The sequence below is a fragment of the Artibeus jamaicensis genome, unplaced genomic scaffold, assembly GCF_021234435.1.
Source record: "Artibeus jamaicensis isolate MK-2021 breed Jamaican fruit bat unplaced genomic scaffold, CSHL_Jam_final contig_465, whole genome shotgun sequence".
Taxonomy (NCBI): Eukaryota; Metazoa; Chordata; class Mammalia; order Chiroptera; family Phyllostomidae; genus Artibeus; species Artibeus jamaicensis.
Window position 1 is genome coordinate 1846008 of NW_026521843.1, and position 17791 is coordinate 1863798.

At 55.5% G+C, this 17791-nt stretch overlaps 1 protein-coding gene across 6 annotated transcripts in view; it reads right to left on the minus strand.

The window, feature by feature from the left end:
- Nucleotides 1–17791, minus strand: part of CMPK2 (cytidine/uridine monophosphate kinase 2) — a 192141-nt gene that overhangs the window by 139023 nt on the left and 35327 nt on the right. The window contains exon 5 of one of the 6 annotated variants that reach the window (XM_053667037.1): nucleotides 10905–12664. The exons of 4 other annotated variants lie outside the window; for them this stretch is intronic. In XM_053667037.1, the coding sequence (XP_053523012.1) occupies nucleotides 12466–12664 (199 nt within the window). In that variant the 3' untranslated portion in view covers nucleotides 10905–12465. Of the gene's footprint in view, nucleotides 1–10904; nucleotides 12665–14733; nucleotides 15161–17791 lie in introns of those variants that run through there. One more of the 6 variants, XM_053667039.1, reaches the window with a different exon arrangement.

A 17791-nucleotide genomic window follows, 5' to 3' on the forward strand; every position in this document is an offset into this window, starting at 1 on the left:
GGACAAGAGCAGGGGCGAGTCTGCGGAGATGACTCGCGACAATGCACAGCCCATCCTTTGCACATGTCCGTTGATTCCTGTCCTTTTCCTCAGGCCAGACAGATCTTTAAAAGAAGCTTTGGCAGAGATGAGACAGCGCTTCTCCAGGTGTGCTTCGCACTGTGAGGAAGTCCACCTCGGGGAAGGTCCTTGAATCTCTTCAGGTCTCAGTTTCTTTGGTCGAGTAGGCACGTGATAGGTCCTCGTAGGGCTATGGCAAGAAATCAAGGACTAGTGCTTAGGGGACGCTCACCAGGTCTCAGGCCCCACACCGAGCACCCCACCTGCACTGATCTCGCAGGTGTGGATGCTCTGCTGTAAGGAACTAGGGATACGCCCCTGTCCTGCCTGGGGGGGGAGGGGAGAGCCAGGGTCGCGGTGAGGACGGCTGAGCCCACACACACATGCTCCACACACAAGGCATTCAGTGGTGGAGACTGTCCCTTCTCAGCAGATCCTTCCTGCTACTTCATCTGCTACGTCATCAGAAATTTCAGGGCAGATTCTGCAATTCTGGAACAATGTAGAAATAGCACATGTGATTTCTACAAAGGCAAGATGTGCAAAAATAGTGCAGCACCCATTCTTCCCTGCATTCCAGGTGCTGGGCCCAGCCGCGGTGATCTCTGTGCCTGTCTGCCAAACACCAGGGCCACGCTAATGCCGGTCACTGAGGTAGCCACATCGGCGCTTTAGCCACAGGGGTCAGACAGAGGTCAGACAGGGTCAGACAGGTGAAGGCAGCTCACCGGCTTTCTCGGGAGACGGCCTCACTCACTCCATGTTTCCAAACACGGAGTCACTCTCACACTCTGCGTGCATGAACACAGACACCGTCTCCTTATGTGCCCAAACGTGCTCTTGAAAGTAACTTTTTCTGCCCCAACTTTTGTTGCATGTATTACACATGCTCCTTCTATAGATCATTAGAATCTCGTTGCTGATGGTTTGACCTTCCCGTGCTAGCTGAAGGTCATCAAGTGTGTGAGCTCACAGTGATGCAGCCGCACTGCGGAGTCTCCCGCCAAGGTGCCTGCAGGCACCGCCCCCTTCAGTGGACAGGCTTTGGGCAGCTTTCCGCCACTTGCTCTGGAGAATTTGTATTTTTCTCTCTCAAGATGGTGCAGCAGGCTGTTCCTGTTTTGTAGATGCATTTTTCTCCCCTCCTTCACCCAGATCACATGGCGGCTCACCTGGGGAGCAAATGAACAGTGGAGCTGGAGGGTGTGACGGAAGAGGAAGTAGGGTCACACCTGCCGGCCTCAGGGCTCTCTGTGGGCAAGTGACACGCCATCACTGCAGGGACTCAGATGATTGGTGCCTGTCCCCACAAGGTAACTCAGCCTGTTTCCAGGCTCCTCCCAGGGCCCTCAATGGCTGAGACAGCCAGGTGAGTGACCAACGGAGGAGAGGGACGTGCCGTGTGTGTGACTGTTAGCACACACCACAGTGGGTTGTTGTGACCCTGCAGCTCCGTTCACCTGTCTGGACAGGCTGACTGTGCCCCTGTCATTATCCTCCAAGACAGGGCTGCACCCGAAGGCTGGTCTAGACAAGTGACGATGATGGGGAGTCCCTGTCACGCTCCTGGGGCATCTGCCGGGGACAATCACCTCTCTGCGAAGGATGATACATGAGCAGGGGACCCCAAGAGGGCTCGGGGTGCTCCGGGGCCTGGCCCTTCACCTGGAAGCCTGCAGGAGGGGAAGCCCCCTGGCTGGGACAGAGGGCTGCTGGACACCGGTCCGGGGGGCTGAGCTGTCACATTCTCTCTCACCCAGGAGCACATGACCCTGTGGGGTTACCAACTACCAGGGCCCTCAGCAGATGGCATGGACTCCAGAGGACTGAGTGTTTACATGAAGCAGAAACTCTGGACACGGCTTTTGCCACCCTCACTGAGGACACGGTGGACCTTTTCATGGTGGACAGAGGGAGAGGGAACATTGGAAACCAGGGGGCGATTTCCACCCGAATAAACCTTGCCACATCACAGTCTCCCGTGTGTGGGTCCGTGGAACTCTTCCCTCGCCCTCCCGCGGAGGAGCCGGATTTCCACCAGCAACACTGTCACCCAGGTCCCAGCCGGCAGCGCTGCCCACGTGTTCTCCTCACATCACGCTTCTGAGAACAGAGCTGTAGTTACAAGAGCAGGGGCGGAGCCGTGGTCTTTTCTCCACGTCGCTGCCCCACACCTGGCCCCACGTCACCTCTCTCCCCGCCAACCCCGCTCCAGCAGTGCCTGGGGCTCGCCGACCTCCTTGAAGCAGACACTCTCCCCACAGCTGACTTGCGTGGTGCCCACATCCCGACAGGGTGGCAGCCTCTGATGCTGCAGAAGGGCCGTCCCTCTAGATGCTGGACCAGTCCTGGTTCCACAAGGACGCAGGAAGGGGTCTCCGGACCCCTCGGCCTGCCTGCCCCTCATTTAGGAGCCGTTCTGTGCCCCGCAACGCCGTGCAGTCCGCCTACCTGGGGCGCATCCTTCCAGGTCAAAGGCACCTCGGCACAGCCGCAGAGGACCTCAGAGACGACACAGAAGCCGGGGTTCCTCGGCCCGGGTCCGCGCCCCCCGTGGTTGGGGGCAAATAATGTAACTGCTTGGGCTTTACTTTCACAGTTGACAAGAGTGGGGGGATGCTCTGTGTCCCTCCCCTGTCCCCGGACCAGGCGAGAGACCTGGGAGGGAGAGAAGAGAGAGGAGCCCTGCATAACTGAGACCGCAGGCCCCGGAAGGGGTCTCTGTGTCCGAGTCCCAGGGGCGCCCTTCAGGCCTGGAGGGTAAAACTGACGCAGCGTTCCCCAGTCTCCCAAACTCGGGCCTCCTGAAGGTGCACGGTCGACCTTGTGCTCTGCCACCTCTGGTGCATCAGCTCTTGCGGACCCGTGCTGTCTCATTGGTATGTCCCTGCGTGGTCACCCAGGTCAGTGACTCCCGTCCCGAACAGCTTCCCGACTGAAGATGGTGGACATTCTTCCCTCGGCTGCTCCGTTCTGTTCCTGACACAGTTCTGCGCACGGGCTGGGCTTCAATCAGCGCTTCTTGATTAAGGGAAAAGCTTTATTTCCCTCGTTCCCATCTTACCCAAATAACAAATGACTCCAAACCGCAGACACCAGAAAGCCCCTGATTAATGGAATTACACATCCTCTTCCCTCCCAGCATCTGGGGGCTGAAGGCAATATGCATAATGACATGTCACATGCTCCAGATACCATGGGGATGTCCCAGGAAGGTCCTTTATTGCCCGTGGCAGGATTTCTCACGGGAAGGGCTGACATCCTGCCGGCAAGCCCGGGTCCCCGCTCTCTGGGAATTCATCCCAGAGAACGCATTTTTCTCTGCTTGGCTGGCTTCTTCTCTGTTGTTACACATCTCTTATTTGGCTTATTGCTTACAAAGTAATTCAAATTCGATCAGACTGGCTTTGGCCGTGTGAGCGGCCTGGGTAAGGATTTTCCCTAAACTCTCGACGTGCTGCTTGAGTGAAGAATGTGCAGAAATGTGTGCGGCGGGGCAGGCAGGGGGCCCAGGGCTGGGACCCAGTCAGCCAGTGGGCTTGGCCGTCCATGAGTGGTGGGCGTGGCCTTGGGCAAGGCTCCGCCCCAGTTCCCTCTCCCAGGGATGGGCAGTGACTTCATGGGGTTGTTCTGGAGATTTGAGGGGACAGATGTCAGGTGCCCAGCCTGGGGCCCGGCACAGGGGGGTGCCCCCACATTTCTCCTGAATTGTTAAAGCCCTCAGCCCTCAAATCAGAAAACAGATCCTTGTCGTTCAGGGGGATGTGTGACCATCAGGTGGAACAATTCCTGCGTGAGATTTTATGTCATTTTGTAGCTTCCACACTATGTCCAGGCTGAACACTTGTTTCAAAAAAGAGAGGTTTATTCAGTTCAGCAAAATATTTAGAGCGCCTTCCACCCAGGCACAAGGACAGGCTCTGGCTATTCCAAAATATCAGAATGCGGCCGGCCTGTGGGGATCGCACAGCTCACCTGCATGTGCAGACGCAGCAACAAAGAACACAGTTGTTGGAACAGCGTGGCGCTGATACACGGAGCTCCAACGAGGGCCCCTCGCCCCACCTGCGCTGGGGGAAGGGGGCTTCCTGCAGGAGAGAACAACTGATCAGAGTCTCCGAGGAAGCAGTAGGTAGACCAAGATAGACACCGTCACGGGGAGGTGGTTTGGGGGCTCCAGAGAGGGGGGCAAAGTGAGCACGGCACAGGGCCAAGAAATAGTGCCGTACGCGTGAGTGTGCCCATGTGCGTGCACATGTGAGTACACGCAGGAGACCACAACTTAGTGCTCCCCCAAGTGCAAAACTCGAGGTGGGCTACTGCAGGAGACAGGACCAAGCTAGACACTTGACCTTGAGGGCAGTGGGGAGGGGCACTGTTGATGTCACATCCACCTGCGTTTTGGCAAGTTATATGAATAGAGTTGGGGGAGTTCACTTAGGGGACAAGAAGACAGGGAAACGTAGCCCGAGGGGGTGTGGTCTGATCCCAAGTCAAAGAGGATGGGGGGGGCTGGTGAGGGAAGGAGGAGAGGCCAGAATAGTCCCGGGAGGATGGGGACAGACCCCTGAGCACTGCAGACAGGACAAGAGGGGAGGACGGGCTTGCAGGGCCCATGTGCACACACATGTGTGTCCGGGGAGGGGTGCTTGAGCCTGGGGGACGGCAGGGACGGCTGGGCGCTACGTCCGTCTTGCAGGTCTGTGGACATTGGCCTTTGCCATGGTGAGCTGGCCAGCCTCAGGCGGCAGCTGGGGCACGCACCGGATGAGGGCAGAGGACAAACCACCTGCAACAGGTTTTGTGAAACTGACGGGCATGCACAGTCCCAGGGCTATCATCAACTCATGTTCAAAACAGGGACGCTTTCTGATGTCTGTTTTAGGGTGGCATGAACCCACCATTGAAGGCGATCTGCCTGGGACCCCTCACTAGCCTTCCAAGCCCCACAGCACCCCCCAAATTCCAACAGCCAGTCTGGTAGACGGCAGGTCAGGGAAGTCCTAGGAACACGCAGACTCCTGGGAGGCCCTCTGAGCGTCATCCGTGGTGAGGTTCAGGGGAGACTCTCTGTGAAGCTTGTTTCCAGGGTGGGAAGACGGGATCCCTGCCCCAGGGCAGCCCTGGGCGAGCTCTGAAGAGGCGTTGGAACTCTGCCTGATGTCAGGCACCAGGGGAGGGTTTCGAAGGGAGGAGACAGAGGCCTGCAAGAACCCACAGCCCCCAGCAGGCGCTGGGGACACTGACCGAGGAGACACAGCCTCTGCTGCGGACCGCGTGCCCAACGCCACGGCCCCGTGCTCTGGGCCACGGAGCTCTGCCTCCTGTCTCTCTGTCCGTCCTGCCTCCTGTCTCTCTGTCCGTCCTGCCTCCTCTTCACCAGAGTCCTTCAAACCTCCAGGTTATCCAAAATTAACGACCATTCTCTCTTACTCCGCAGCCCGAACACGTCCATTTTTAAATACCACATTTTTGTCATGGCCAAAGGTTTCAGATGGGAGGGAGTTTGGCCCTGTGCAAACTTGCCGTGACCCCCCCGGACAGCCACAGGTGCTCTGTGTTGATGGGTGTGTGACCCGCAGGCCAGGTAGGGGCCAGAGGCGGGCTCGGGGAGGGCCCTGCCCCGGGTGGAGGCCCCTGGAAGCTCCTGGGCTGAGCCTGGTTCCCCAGCTCTCAAGGCTGCAGCAAGAAGGCGTGGCGGGTGTTGTGTGAGCCACACACAAGCAGCCCGCAGGCATCGTCATAGCAACAAGAGGTTACCGAAAAAGAGGCGAATCTGCTGGCCGAAACACCTGTGCTCCTACTTTGTTTTTTTTTTTAATATGCTTTTAGTTCTACGACTTTTGTAGCCCAGATGATTTTGGAAGTCGGTTGAAGTTGCACAAAATGGTTAACCTGTTTGAAAATGTCAACATATGTGTTTGCGATTGTATTGTTAGCAGTCAGTTACAGCCCATAAATTCCACCGCACCAAAGACGTCTTCCTCTTAAGGTGAGGGTAGCAATGGTTAAAAACTGATACTAACATTTGTCCTAATAACGATCTTTGGCAATAAAGTTCACATCTTTAAATGAATATCAGTAACTGCACGGTACGTCCTCAGAAGGTGACCAACCCACGCGCCAATGCAGGAATGCCCCCATCAAGTCCACGGCCACAGGGCTGCCGACCAGCCCCGCCCACACATCTCAGCCTGGCTTCCCACATCCACACAGACCTTGGGGTTCACAGAAAAGGGCACCCCATTTGCAGCCTTAACCTGGAAGCCAGAAGATCAATGCCGACCTGCTAGTTTCAAGACTTGATGATAAAGCAGTATAGAAAGAAGAGGAAGCTTTCTGTAATGTCCGTAGAGGCAACCTACTGGATGGGTAACCTGAATTTCAAAGGGCAGCCCTACCTGCTGATGAACTAGAAGTCTCCAGGGCTCAGGGTGGACAGAGCAAGAGGGCAGGAGAGGAGAAGACACTGTGCACAAGAGCGAATAAGGACCAGGTGTTCGCCAGGAAACTCACAAGCCACTAAGTTCCTCCAGAGAGGGAGAGTGATCGTCGCTGGGGAAGTGCCGTTACCACGGGCCTGCCCCGTGTCGCCCGTCCGGGTCTGCTCGAGCTCCGTCCACTAGCGGAGAGTCATCTGCTGATGCCCACGTGGCCCCGAGTTTTCTGCTCTTTCCTCACACTCCAGGCTCTAGACGCTGGCCCGGTGTTGCTTTCGCTCTGCTCAGATGGGCCCGTTGCCCTCTCTGTCCCTCCTTAGAAGTGCTACCAGGGACCCTGGTTGGCATCCTGAATCTCGTATGGGGGAAATGCTTCAGGGACTTCCACAGGAAATCGGAAACTGAAAGAGGGGAGGAAGAGGAGAGGGAGGGAGGGAGGGGAGATACCTGCTTCTCAGCCAACTGGCAGACGGACATGCAAGGAGAGAAAGGAAGTCAGGAGCGCCCCCCACAGGCCGGCTGCCAAGCTCGCGCTCGGTGGGCAGGCTGCTGCCTCCCCAGGTCTTTTCCCCAAGCGCTCGGGCCCCAGCCCACTATGCACACGAGGAAGATGAGGTTGGAAGAGATGAAGGAAGTGCCCAAGGTCATATGGTCAGAAAGGGAGGAACCAAGGTTTGCGCTCCTGGCTCTTTCTGGCTTGCAGCCCCGCGGCATCTCCAGAAGAATTCTGAGCCCATCCAGCAGACACACTTCAGCTGCTGGGGGCTTGCAGGGTCCAGAAGCGGCTCCACCGTGCACGCCACCCCGGAGGGCAGAGCCTCTCCGCACCAGCCATTACGGCGATTTCAGGCCCACGCCGCCGCAGCGACGGTAGCTAATTAGATCAAGACAGGAATCCTGACCCTCAGCAGAGTCCAGGCCAGCTAATTAGATTAAGATCAATATAGAATCTTCCTTAGACAAAGGAGCAATTGGACATTTCTGGCAGAGATGTCTGCAGGTTGAGTCAATAAGATAAGGACAAAAAACACATGTTAGAGATGTTTCTGCGCCAGAATCCTGTCCCACTCCCTTTAATGAAGGGGGCGCAGCCCAGCTCCTGGGGGGTGCACAGCGGGGGGGAGGGGACACTCAGCGCTGCCTGCAGAGGTCCCAAGCGGGTCCTGGAGATGTGGCTTCAGGGCCACAGTCTCCTCATGTCTAAATGGGGTTTGACCAGGCAGCAGGTGACCCCCAAATCTCCCGTCAGGACCCAGGGGCGCGTAGTGAGTCTGCACATGCAGCATAGTTTGACCCTCTGAACAGTTCTTTAGGGTCATCACTCTATGGTCACCACGGTCAGGGTGAGTCACCGTTACCCTCATTAACAGTATAAGGGGACCAGGCTGGGCTGTAAGTAGATTCCAGCAACAGGGAGACACAGGGCTGGACGGTGTCATGCCCCAGGTCACCTTTCACTGGGAGAGCCAGGAGGGTACACGGACAAGTCCCACGGGACTTGTCCAGGGGCGAGACCAGAGTCCTCCACGCACTTTGACATGGAAGCCCCTCTTGACCTTGCGGCTTCCGAGCTCCAGAGCCCTCGTCTGCAAGTCCAGATTTAAGACCAGCGGACTCTAAACTTGGAGGGTCGTGGTTTGCTTTGAAATCGCAGGGAGTGCTGGAACAGGGGCCGCTGGGGTGGACGTCCTCATTCACACATTTCTTTCCACCTTCCTGAATAGCTTCCTTGATGGAAAAGGACCCGAAACAAGGAAAAAAAAAAAACCCTTAGAGTGTGCAAAGCAAGAAAGCTTGAGTGGATTCGGCGTGAGTAGTGTGTTCTCTGAACTCCAAGTTCCAGAGATGACAACACTGTTCATCCAAGGACGACTTAGTGAAGGGCAGGGGGCTGCCAGCCTGCAACTCAAGGCTGCACAGACCCCCCACTTCCTGCCACTCCACGTGGGGGTGGTGGGGTGCCCTCAGGCAGCACAGACGCCAGGTAATGCAGCAGGAACCCAGTGGGAGGCTGGCTAGTCCGGCTGAGCCGCACACCTGGGAAGACCACGTGTCGAAGGGACCACGGTTTGAGCAGCAGCTGCAGGGACCAGGGTCCTGGATCCGGAGGGGACGGTGGAGGAGAGACAGCTGGACGGAGACAGGAGCCAGAGGTGCAGTGCCCTAGGGGGACAGCCCCGGAAGAGAGCTGACCTTCCTGGAAGCACAGGTGACGGCTGCTGAGGACGAGCCCGGAGCCTGCCACAAAGACTGAGTGACGGAGGTTGTGCGTGGGGGGCGGGAAGGGTCATGTTTGTTTCATCGGAGGCCCCAGCACCAGATGCTGGCTCTCAGCTGACGGTCCCCAGGGGCCTGATATGGAATATCATGCACATTTTTTGCAAGATCATATTTTTAACCAAGATAAGTGCAAACCAGACGGCTTGCCCCCGAGCCCTCACTGACTACATTTCCAGTTAACCCCCGAGGGTCTGTGGGGCCCTGACTACAGTGAGTACGAGGCAGACTCCCTGCCTCTGCGGGGATGCACTGGTGCAGGCCTACTGTGTGACCTGCCTGCACCACCGAATGGCATCACGGACATAATGGGTGGTGAGCTGCAGTTTTCAACTTCTGGCCTGACCACCCTTCTAAAGCTCACCCTTAAATGCCAAGTCCCGCAGCAGACACCATTAGGCATTTTGCTAGGAACCCCCACCATCTAAACCCACTATACCCGAGGCAGGCTGGCCTCCAGCAGATCACCTGACCCACAGCCAAATAAGGGGGGGACCTTAAAAGATGGGGGACGCGAAGTGAACATTAACTTAGCGTTTGAAGGTGAAAAACAATCCTAAAGAATATTTCACAAGATATAACACTTCAGACGTAGGTTTAATGGGATGAAATTGCCTTTTTGTATCGTTCAGAGGCTTCTGAGAACAGGCATCTTGCTAGCGGGGAGACCGAGAGCTGCCCTGGACACGGGGTGCGCCTCGGAGGCCAACCCAGTCCTCTGACCCTGTTTCAGAACCCAGAGCGCTGGCCGTGGGGACAGGAATGGGTCTGTGTGGCCCCAGCTCCCCTCCGAATTCCCAAGTGAGAATCTAATCTCTTTAGCGACAGATCCCTGGGGCTAATTCTCCCATCAGATCATTCTTTTCATGCTGGGCTGGGGTCCCCTGAGCTGACAGAGTGTGGGACCAGGTGAGGGCAAGACGGGGACAGCACTCAGGCGACACTGAGCCTTCCTCTCCTCTCCACTATTGACTTTGCAGTGTGTGAGTAGCTCCTTGTGGGGGGATGTCCCTAATTCCACTCGCTTTCTGGAGGCACGCGGCATCTGGGCCGGGGTGGGCAGGCCCAGAGCACGGCCGCCAACTGCAGGACAGGTGTCTCACAGGTGCGACCCAGGCAGCCGCCAGCAGGTGTTCGGCTGCCCCTCGCCCAGCAAGGAGACCGAGCCCTGAGAAACCCAAACAACTTCCCTCGGGTCACTAGGCCCATGAAGGTCCAGCTGGGATGGGGACCCATCCTGTGTGACACCGAGCTGAGTGTCCCCATCTCAGAGCGCTCAACCCCAGTCGGGCACACCTTTCCCCTCTGTCCTTGAACTCGAGTGTGAATATCACTTGGTGGAGACATCACCCTCCGATTCGGAGAGAAGAGGAAGGTTCAAAAGGCGTGGTGTGAATGTGTTCCGGGGGCTAAATGCATGTTGGGGGGGAGGGGGGTGAGCGGGAGCTCGGGCTGCAGGCGTCACGGGCCATGTGACATTTCTCTCAACTCCTTATTCTCAGCGTGTCATCAGGGCCGTTAAAAAACCAGAGTCTGCAAATAGCCCTGATATTTTTGCCTTATTATTATTGTGACTTATTATTATTGTTACTCAGACCCCCTTTTTTCAGGCCAAGACGCTGATTTCTTACTTGGCATGAGGACGCAATTTGCAGGGGATTCGTCAGGGCCAGGGCAATATTAAACCCTGCTTCCCACTCTTACATTCTGTTGTCAGGGGTCATCTCTGATCATCGTGACCTTAATTTATAGGACTATAAATACCGCAACCGCGACACCAATAATCTACAATCGTATAAATTGTCAGAGAGCGGGACAAATGAACACGGTTAGATGAAACCGCGCTGCGGACACGCCCACGCATCGGCCGGTGATGGGAGAGTTTACAAAAAAGGAGCAAGAGGAGGAGACCGAACACCACGGTTGCGGTGAACACAGAGGCATCTGTAGTCACACAGGCCATGTGCCTTACGATAGGAGCTAAGTGTTGCACCCGATTCTCTTGAAAGGAAGACTTCGACAGAATAAAATGCAAAATACTAATGAAGTATATTTAAATATGCTGCGTCGATACTGCAGTAAATGTATTTTTAAAGGAAAGAGGCACCGTGAGTCTGACAGTCTCAGGCAGTGCGCGCCCTCCCAGAACTCCCGCAGCCGCGGCAACCCGCGCTGTCGGCGGTGATGCTGGTCGGAATAACTAGATGTATGATTTTTACAAACAAGCCAGTGCTGTGGCGTTGCTGCCTGGTGTGCTCATGCTACTTTCCTTTCCTTTAAAGGAAAAAAAGCACACACATTTGCTGTTTGAAATGAATGAAATTCGTTTCCAGGAACGTTCTTTCTATCAGCAAAGTCATCTGCCTACGGCAGTTGAACAAAGCCATCTTTGTAAGTCCTCTCTCTTCTTGAGAATTCATTTTATTGATTACTCCAGGAAAAGTGCTGAAATTGCCTTACACAGTAGCAGGGAGCACACGCACATGAAACTGAAATGCAGGTGAGGAGCTGGATTGATCCTTTTCAAAGTTCCTGGCACACGCGGCTCATGAGAAAACCTTCCGTCTAGGCAAACGGGTTCGAGGACAAAAGGAAGTTCCTAGAAGGTGATGGTTGGTGTGGGGGTGACCTGTTCTTTCATTATAAACACGAGCCCGAGCAATGAGCTGGGAGGGAACAGCCTGTCCACAAAGTCCTCGATGTCACCTTGCACCTGCGTCATGTTGAAATTTGTATTTGACATCCACGACAGAAGTACAAGATTTTTTTAAATTAAGTTATGATTTTACCAAGATGGAAGTCACAATCCAGAGGGGACATAGACTCCACCCAGCCAGTAAATGCCCTGGGAACCTGGTCGCTACAGAGAGTTTTTCAGAGATCGTCCCTCGAAACCTATCATTCGCCACTGGGGTGGAGCTTCGTTAGCACGGTTGGTGGCTGGCGGAGGCTGGGGGATGTCCAAGTCTGGCAAAGCGATGTAACAGCATTAGGGTCTCAAACCATCGCAAGAGACTCCTGTGTTGCTCCCAGTGGGACTCATACACATTCTGTCCCCTCACCCAGGAGCTAAGTCAAGGCCAGTTGTTGCTCTGAGCCATGGTGTTCACAGCGAAGAACGAAAGTCGGTGGTGGGTTGGGTGGTTGGGGACGAGCCAGCCCTGAAGAAAGGACTCCTTCTCCTAGTCGGACAGTGGCATCGGACCTCGGCCCTGCAGACCTGCAGGTGTGAGCCCAGGGAGACTGGGCCGTGTGTCCGCCCGACACAACCTTAGGTGTGCAAAGCTCTCAGTCTGGTGTGGGTTGTCCCAGTAGCGATAGGACACAAAGTGGAGGAAACTGCCCAATTCACGCTCGGCACCATCTATGTTGAATCTGAGGTTCCCATAAATCCGAGTTTGAGCCAGATGCCTGCCGAAGAATCAGAGTGAATGTAAAAAGTGATGACACTTTTCCAGAATGTTCTTCCCCTCCTTCAAAGACTTTGAGATCATCGACCTCATTAGGAAATGATCGAAGCAGCAAACCTGAGTCCCTGTGTTTTCCTTGAGTAGCTTTTTGTCTCCTACATCAGAAGGACCGCCATGGCAGCCCGGGAGGGCAATGCCTGTTCTGAGAGGCAGGTCCCACACAGCCTCCGCCGGCTCATTACAGATCTGTGCGTGAAGCTCCGTAATCCATCTCGGTCCTACTTCATCCTCCGAGTTGTACACAGCATCTCCCACTCCACGATTACCAGGGCTCTGGGTAAACCGGAGGCACACGGCGTGTTTAATCTGGCCCATAAAGCAGTCTCTTGGGTCCCCTCATCCTGCTCTTCATTACGCCTGGTGCAATCTGTCAGCTGGTTTGGTGGTACTGAGGCGCCCCAATCTGGATGTCTCACACTAGGAGGGTGAAAGGAAAACTGGTACTGAAGACACACCTCTTTTTAATGCAGAAATGACAGTTGTGTGTGTTTAGGTTACCTGTACTACATCGGCTTTTAGAAATCACCAACTCCACAACTCTCCTCCCTCCTTCCCTCCCTCCCTCCGTCCCTTCTTTCCTCGGTGCATAGGAAAGCCAACCTCGTGTCAGGCAGAGGCCCAAGACATAACGGTGGACTCTGTGTTGACGGCTCTTGTATAGTTGACCCTGGAAGAACCCCGGTTTTGTAACAGGGTGCAGCCAAGGGGGGGCCCAAATAGGGACTTGTAATGGGGTCAAGAACTCAGGGTGTCCAGGAAATATTAGGAAAATATACGTATAGGATGTCTTCACCCCCACAAGTCTGAGCTGGGGGGTGGGACGCGTGGAGCAGGGCCATTGAGAGTTGTTTTGTATAACAACAGCTGTGCAGCTAACCTCTAGAATGGTCGTTTAACGCATCTATAACCTTTAACTGGTTTCACAGATATGTGAAACAGCTGTGGCCATGCTTCGAACCACACCTGTGGCCCTGTGGCGTGAAGATGATTGGCCACACACCACAGGCCACACCTGCCCAGACTTACTATGGCAGCCCCGTGAAGCTGGATGAATACGGGAATCTGGCAGGTGTAACTGATGTGGGAGGAGTCGGAAATGGGGCTGCAGAGGAAGATTGGCGCTGGGATTTAAACCCAGGCTCCGCAGCCAAGTGGCGCATTTTGAGACTGCACAGCGGGGCACACCAGCCTCAAGAACCTTGGGCTTCTATTTCTTTTTCTGACATATGGTACCCAGACCAGGCAGAGGGGGGAGGAAGGACTGCGTGTTTGTGGGCATTCTAAAGGACTTAAGGATCTCAATGGAGACATTAAGTCATTGCTCTTAGATTCATATAACTCTTTAAATAAATAGTCCCCTTTCCTTTTCACCAATCTCTGGCATTGAGACACGTCTTTTCCTGGAGGCAGGCAAGGTGAACCTAGTATGGGGTGGGGGGCCCCCGGCAGACAAGGGTGGGTTCACTCAGTAATGGTATATTGTTCACCACCCCCCCGGGTCTGGTCTGTAACAGTGGGAGCCGTGCGGGTCCACTTCTGTGCAGGCTTTTTCATCTGTAAACGGAGGACGTAAATTCACAATTTAAACAAATACAGTACAGTATCGTGAGCGTGTTTTCTCTTCCCCACGATTTTCTGTGTAACACTTCTCTTTCTAGCTCACTGTATTGTAAGACTCCAGTACCTAGAACATCTAAACTATGCGTTAATCAGCTGTTTACGTTATTATTAAGGCTTTCAGTAAATGTGTGCTGTTAGTAGTTACATTTCAGGGGGTCACAAGTTCTACACGGACTTTCAATAGCACAGAGGTGGGTGCCCCAATCTTTGCATTGCTCCAAGGTCAGCTGTCCTTCTGTGGAAAATGAGTAGCTCACCAATCCAAAAATAAGTCCGGAAGGTATACTGGTAAAGTGATGGACAGCCAACAACGGTGGCTGGGGAAGATGAGTGGACCTCAACTAGGTTTGGACATCACTAGAGTCATACACGGGTGTCCGCAGAGGTAGGTGACGCTGTGTCCACGTGGCAGTCCACGCACCCCAGGAACAGGTGCCGCACACAGTCCGCATCCTGAAGCTAAAGGGGGTCCGGCCCTCACACTGGGCAGCGTCCAAGATCGGTGCTGACCCCCTGAGATCGGGGGCTCGGGCGCTGGTAGAAGTCCCGGTCTGTCTCTCGGTACCCACTCTCCTGCTGGGCCAAGGCTACTTCTTCATGGGGTAGATGGTCAGCTCCGTGGGACAGGACACAGTGACACGTGGCTGGGGAAAGTTGTGGGCTCTCACCCTCTCAACCTTGAGAGACTCAAACACAGGCGGCCTTACTCCTGACTCTACACTCGAACTTCGGAGGGCTGTGTCTCCCTGGGGCCACACCGTCCCTGTGGCCAGGATTGCGGAGAATGAGACAGGGGCCGTCCTGGACCACTGTCACGTGGGGGGGGAGCTCACCACAAAGAAACAAGGAGCTGTTTCCGAGAAGAGACTGGAAGAGCTGCGGGGTGGAGTCAGCCCCAGATGGCCCTACAGACAGCGGGGACATGGCCCGGTCCCAGACCCAGGTCCCATGCAAGGGCGACTCCGTGTCCGCACTCACACAGAGTCCATATTCACACTGACAACGGTTGCCGCTGAAGAATAGATGCCTCCCACCCAGGCCATTGAAATGGGGAGACGATGTCCGAGAGAGGCCGTTCTTGAGATCACTTGGTTGGCGGGGACACGAGGGGCAGAGGAAGATGAGGCTCAACAGGAGTCAGCGCCGTTGAAATGGTTAAAGTCTCTTCCTTCAGCACTGGTCAGTAGAAAATTCCAGACACTCCCCCAGAGACATCCCGCGCAGTCCGTCAATTAGCTCACAGTGCCACCCAAACGGTGCACCGTCGTCACCGTCACTCCCGCATCAAACGTGCTGTCAAGTGAAAAGTTCAGAATTCGCGTATTCTCATACGATTGTGTGTGGGTATATACACACACAGGCACAGATACACATACACACACACACACGTGAGTGAAAGACACTCCGGATCTGCCTCTGTGTTCGCTTCTGTGCTGGGAGAAACTCAGACGCAGTGGCGGGTCCCACGGCCTGGCCAGCAGGGACAAGCGAGTGACTCCAGGCAGGACCAGGCTCGGCTCTGCATCCACACCTGACCGTTGGTAACTTCTCTATGGGGGACAGCAGGAATAAGCCCCCTTCTTATGGCCCCAAACGCAGGTTCAAGTGTGACTCCCTGAAGCAGGTACACTCCAGTCCAACTCGGTCCTGTAGGTTGAGAGGCTTCCAAGTTCATTCACACGTGAACTCTACTTGGAAGGTGTTTATCTTCCCACCATAAGAAATCGCCGCCTTGAAGACACCTTGGAGTTGGGAGCCTCTGGTCTCTGCGCTCCCGGGTCTGGCCACGGACGGGGAACAGAGGACTGGCCAGCAGACGCAGCTGGGGACTCAGAGTGCTAGTGTGACTCTTCATCACCAAACGTCATTTCCTGCTCAGATGACTGACACCCGAGGGCCAGCGTTCGGGGGTTCAGATATGAGGGTGATTTTAACGACACGTCTGGTTCCACGGAGGGCATCAGTCCGTGCCCGTCACCAGCCCTCTCCCTTCGGGTCTTCCACAGGGAGCTTGGCGCAAACCCCTGTCCCGGGTCCAGGGCCACGGGCAGCGCAGGCAACCCCTGTGCCCGCCTCTCTCTGTAGATGCCTGCAGGCGAATGACCTTGGCCCACTGAGGGTCCCTTTCCTGTCCTGCATTAGTGCCGCAGGAATCTGTGAGAGCATCAAACAGACCTCTGTGACCTCAGACTTCCTGTGACTAAGTTACAAAGGAGACCGTTCACCAGAGCCGGTTTTTATGGGCAGGCGACGGGGGAGCCGTCTTTATGAAGTCATTTCTGAAGCCTCCTTCTTTAAGACAGATAATGTCACCCACCGGGGACCTATGAAGCCGACTGGTTATGGACGGTAGACATGTCTCTCTAAAGGGAGATGAAGCAAACACTGAATGTTGATATCCATGACTTCTTTGACATAGTTCATGATGCCATTCCCTATATCTAATTCCCTCTGTTTACCTAATTCTAAAAATTACCGGGAACCGCTGTGCGAAGGGACTCCAGAGACCTGGGTTCTCTCCGACTGGTCCCAGCAGGAGCTCAGGGCCTCTCTTGGTCTCCATTGGCACAGCTGTAAGACTAGGGGATTTAAATTCTTCTTCTTTTTTAAAATGTTCGTATCTGAAGCCTAACCAATCGTTGCTTTCATTTACGGGAAACCAAAGTGGCACCTGGTGCCCCAGGAATGACGGCCAAGTTTGGAACCCGTGGGCCCTCGAAGTACAACGAGGGTCCCGCCTTGGTCTCTAACTGGACCTGGTAGGACTTCCGACTGCGTCCCTGTGAGAAAGAAGCACATGAAGGAGGACACCCACGTGCGTGTTGACGGAGTGCTGGAGGGTGGAGGTGGTGGCGCACCTGCGGAGGTTGTCTGGAGTGCCGCCCGAATCTGTCCCTCAGGCAGTCCGCCGGAGACGTCGCTGGTCCCAGGCCCACGCTGGGAGCCCGGGCGTCCCGGGCTCCTAAGTCTCACTCTGATTTAAAATCATCAGGCGTGGCCGTGGGGTCTCTCCAGCTGTTCTCTTTTCGGGAGACGCTCTCACACGGAAGCGCAGCCGGCCTTCCTAACGGGAGGAGGCGCTCCCTTCGCCTAATGGAAGAACACGGCCCCCAGTGACGATGCCACACACAGGGCAGGTGGGACAGTGTCCCTCTGCTGTTCCCGTAGTACACGGGGGCTGACAAAGGGCTGCTCCGGGGCACCTCCTGGCCCTTCCTGACGGGGCAGCTCTGGGAGCAGTGCCTCCCATGAACACGAGCTCCCCGAACGTCTCCCCACTCATCCTCGGATATGCCAGCGTGGGCGAGGCAGGCGTGGTCCTTCTCAGCCGTCACAGGGGTCCCACCCTCGGCCGGAAACTCGTGCGAGGGAGGCTTGGGGACACTGAGCCGCGCTGGTCCTCAGCCAGGAGCAGTGTCTGGCTTGTCACCGCCATCGAGGTGACAAGCAGCCAAGCAGACGGACGTGCAGGTGCCCCTGGTCCGGGAAGTCAGAACAACAAGACACAACCTGTACAACCACATCGTCCAGACAGACCCCAGTTCTCCCCTCCCCCTCCTGCACCGGCATGGAGGGGCTGCCCTGCGGACCGGGACCCTGAGGAAAAGCCCTGAGCCCTGGCCTCAAGCTGGGGGCTCAACTCCACCCCCGACGTGCGTCCAAGGGCAGCACGATTTCCGGTTTCACAGAAAGCATTTCTTTCTAGAAAGGCGGTTCTCTTCTGTGCCCTTCCCGTGGGATTTGGGGGGAAGTGCTTGCATTTCTGTTCATGAACATACTTATTCTGAAGCATGGCCGTTTCTGTCCTCGCTCATGTCCAAGGTTTTCTCTGATGTGGACATCAGCACCTTTTGCATGGAATGTACCCCCCACCACCCGCCCCACCCCTAGAGGAAGGGACGAGGCCCCAGCCCACAGAACAGA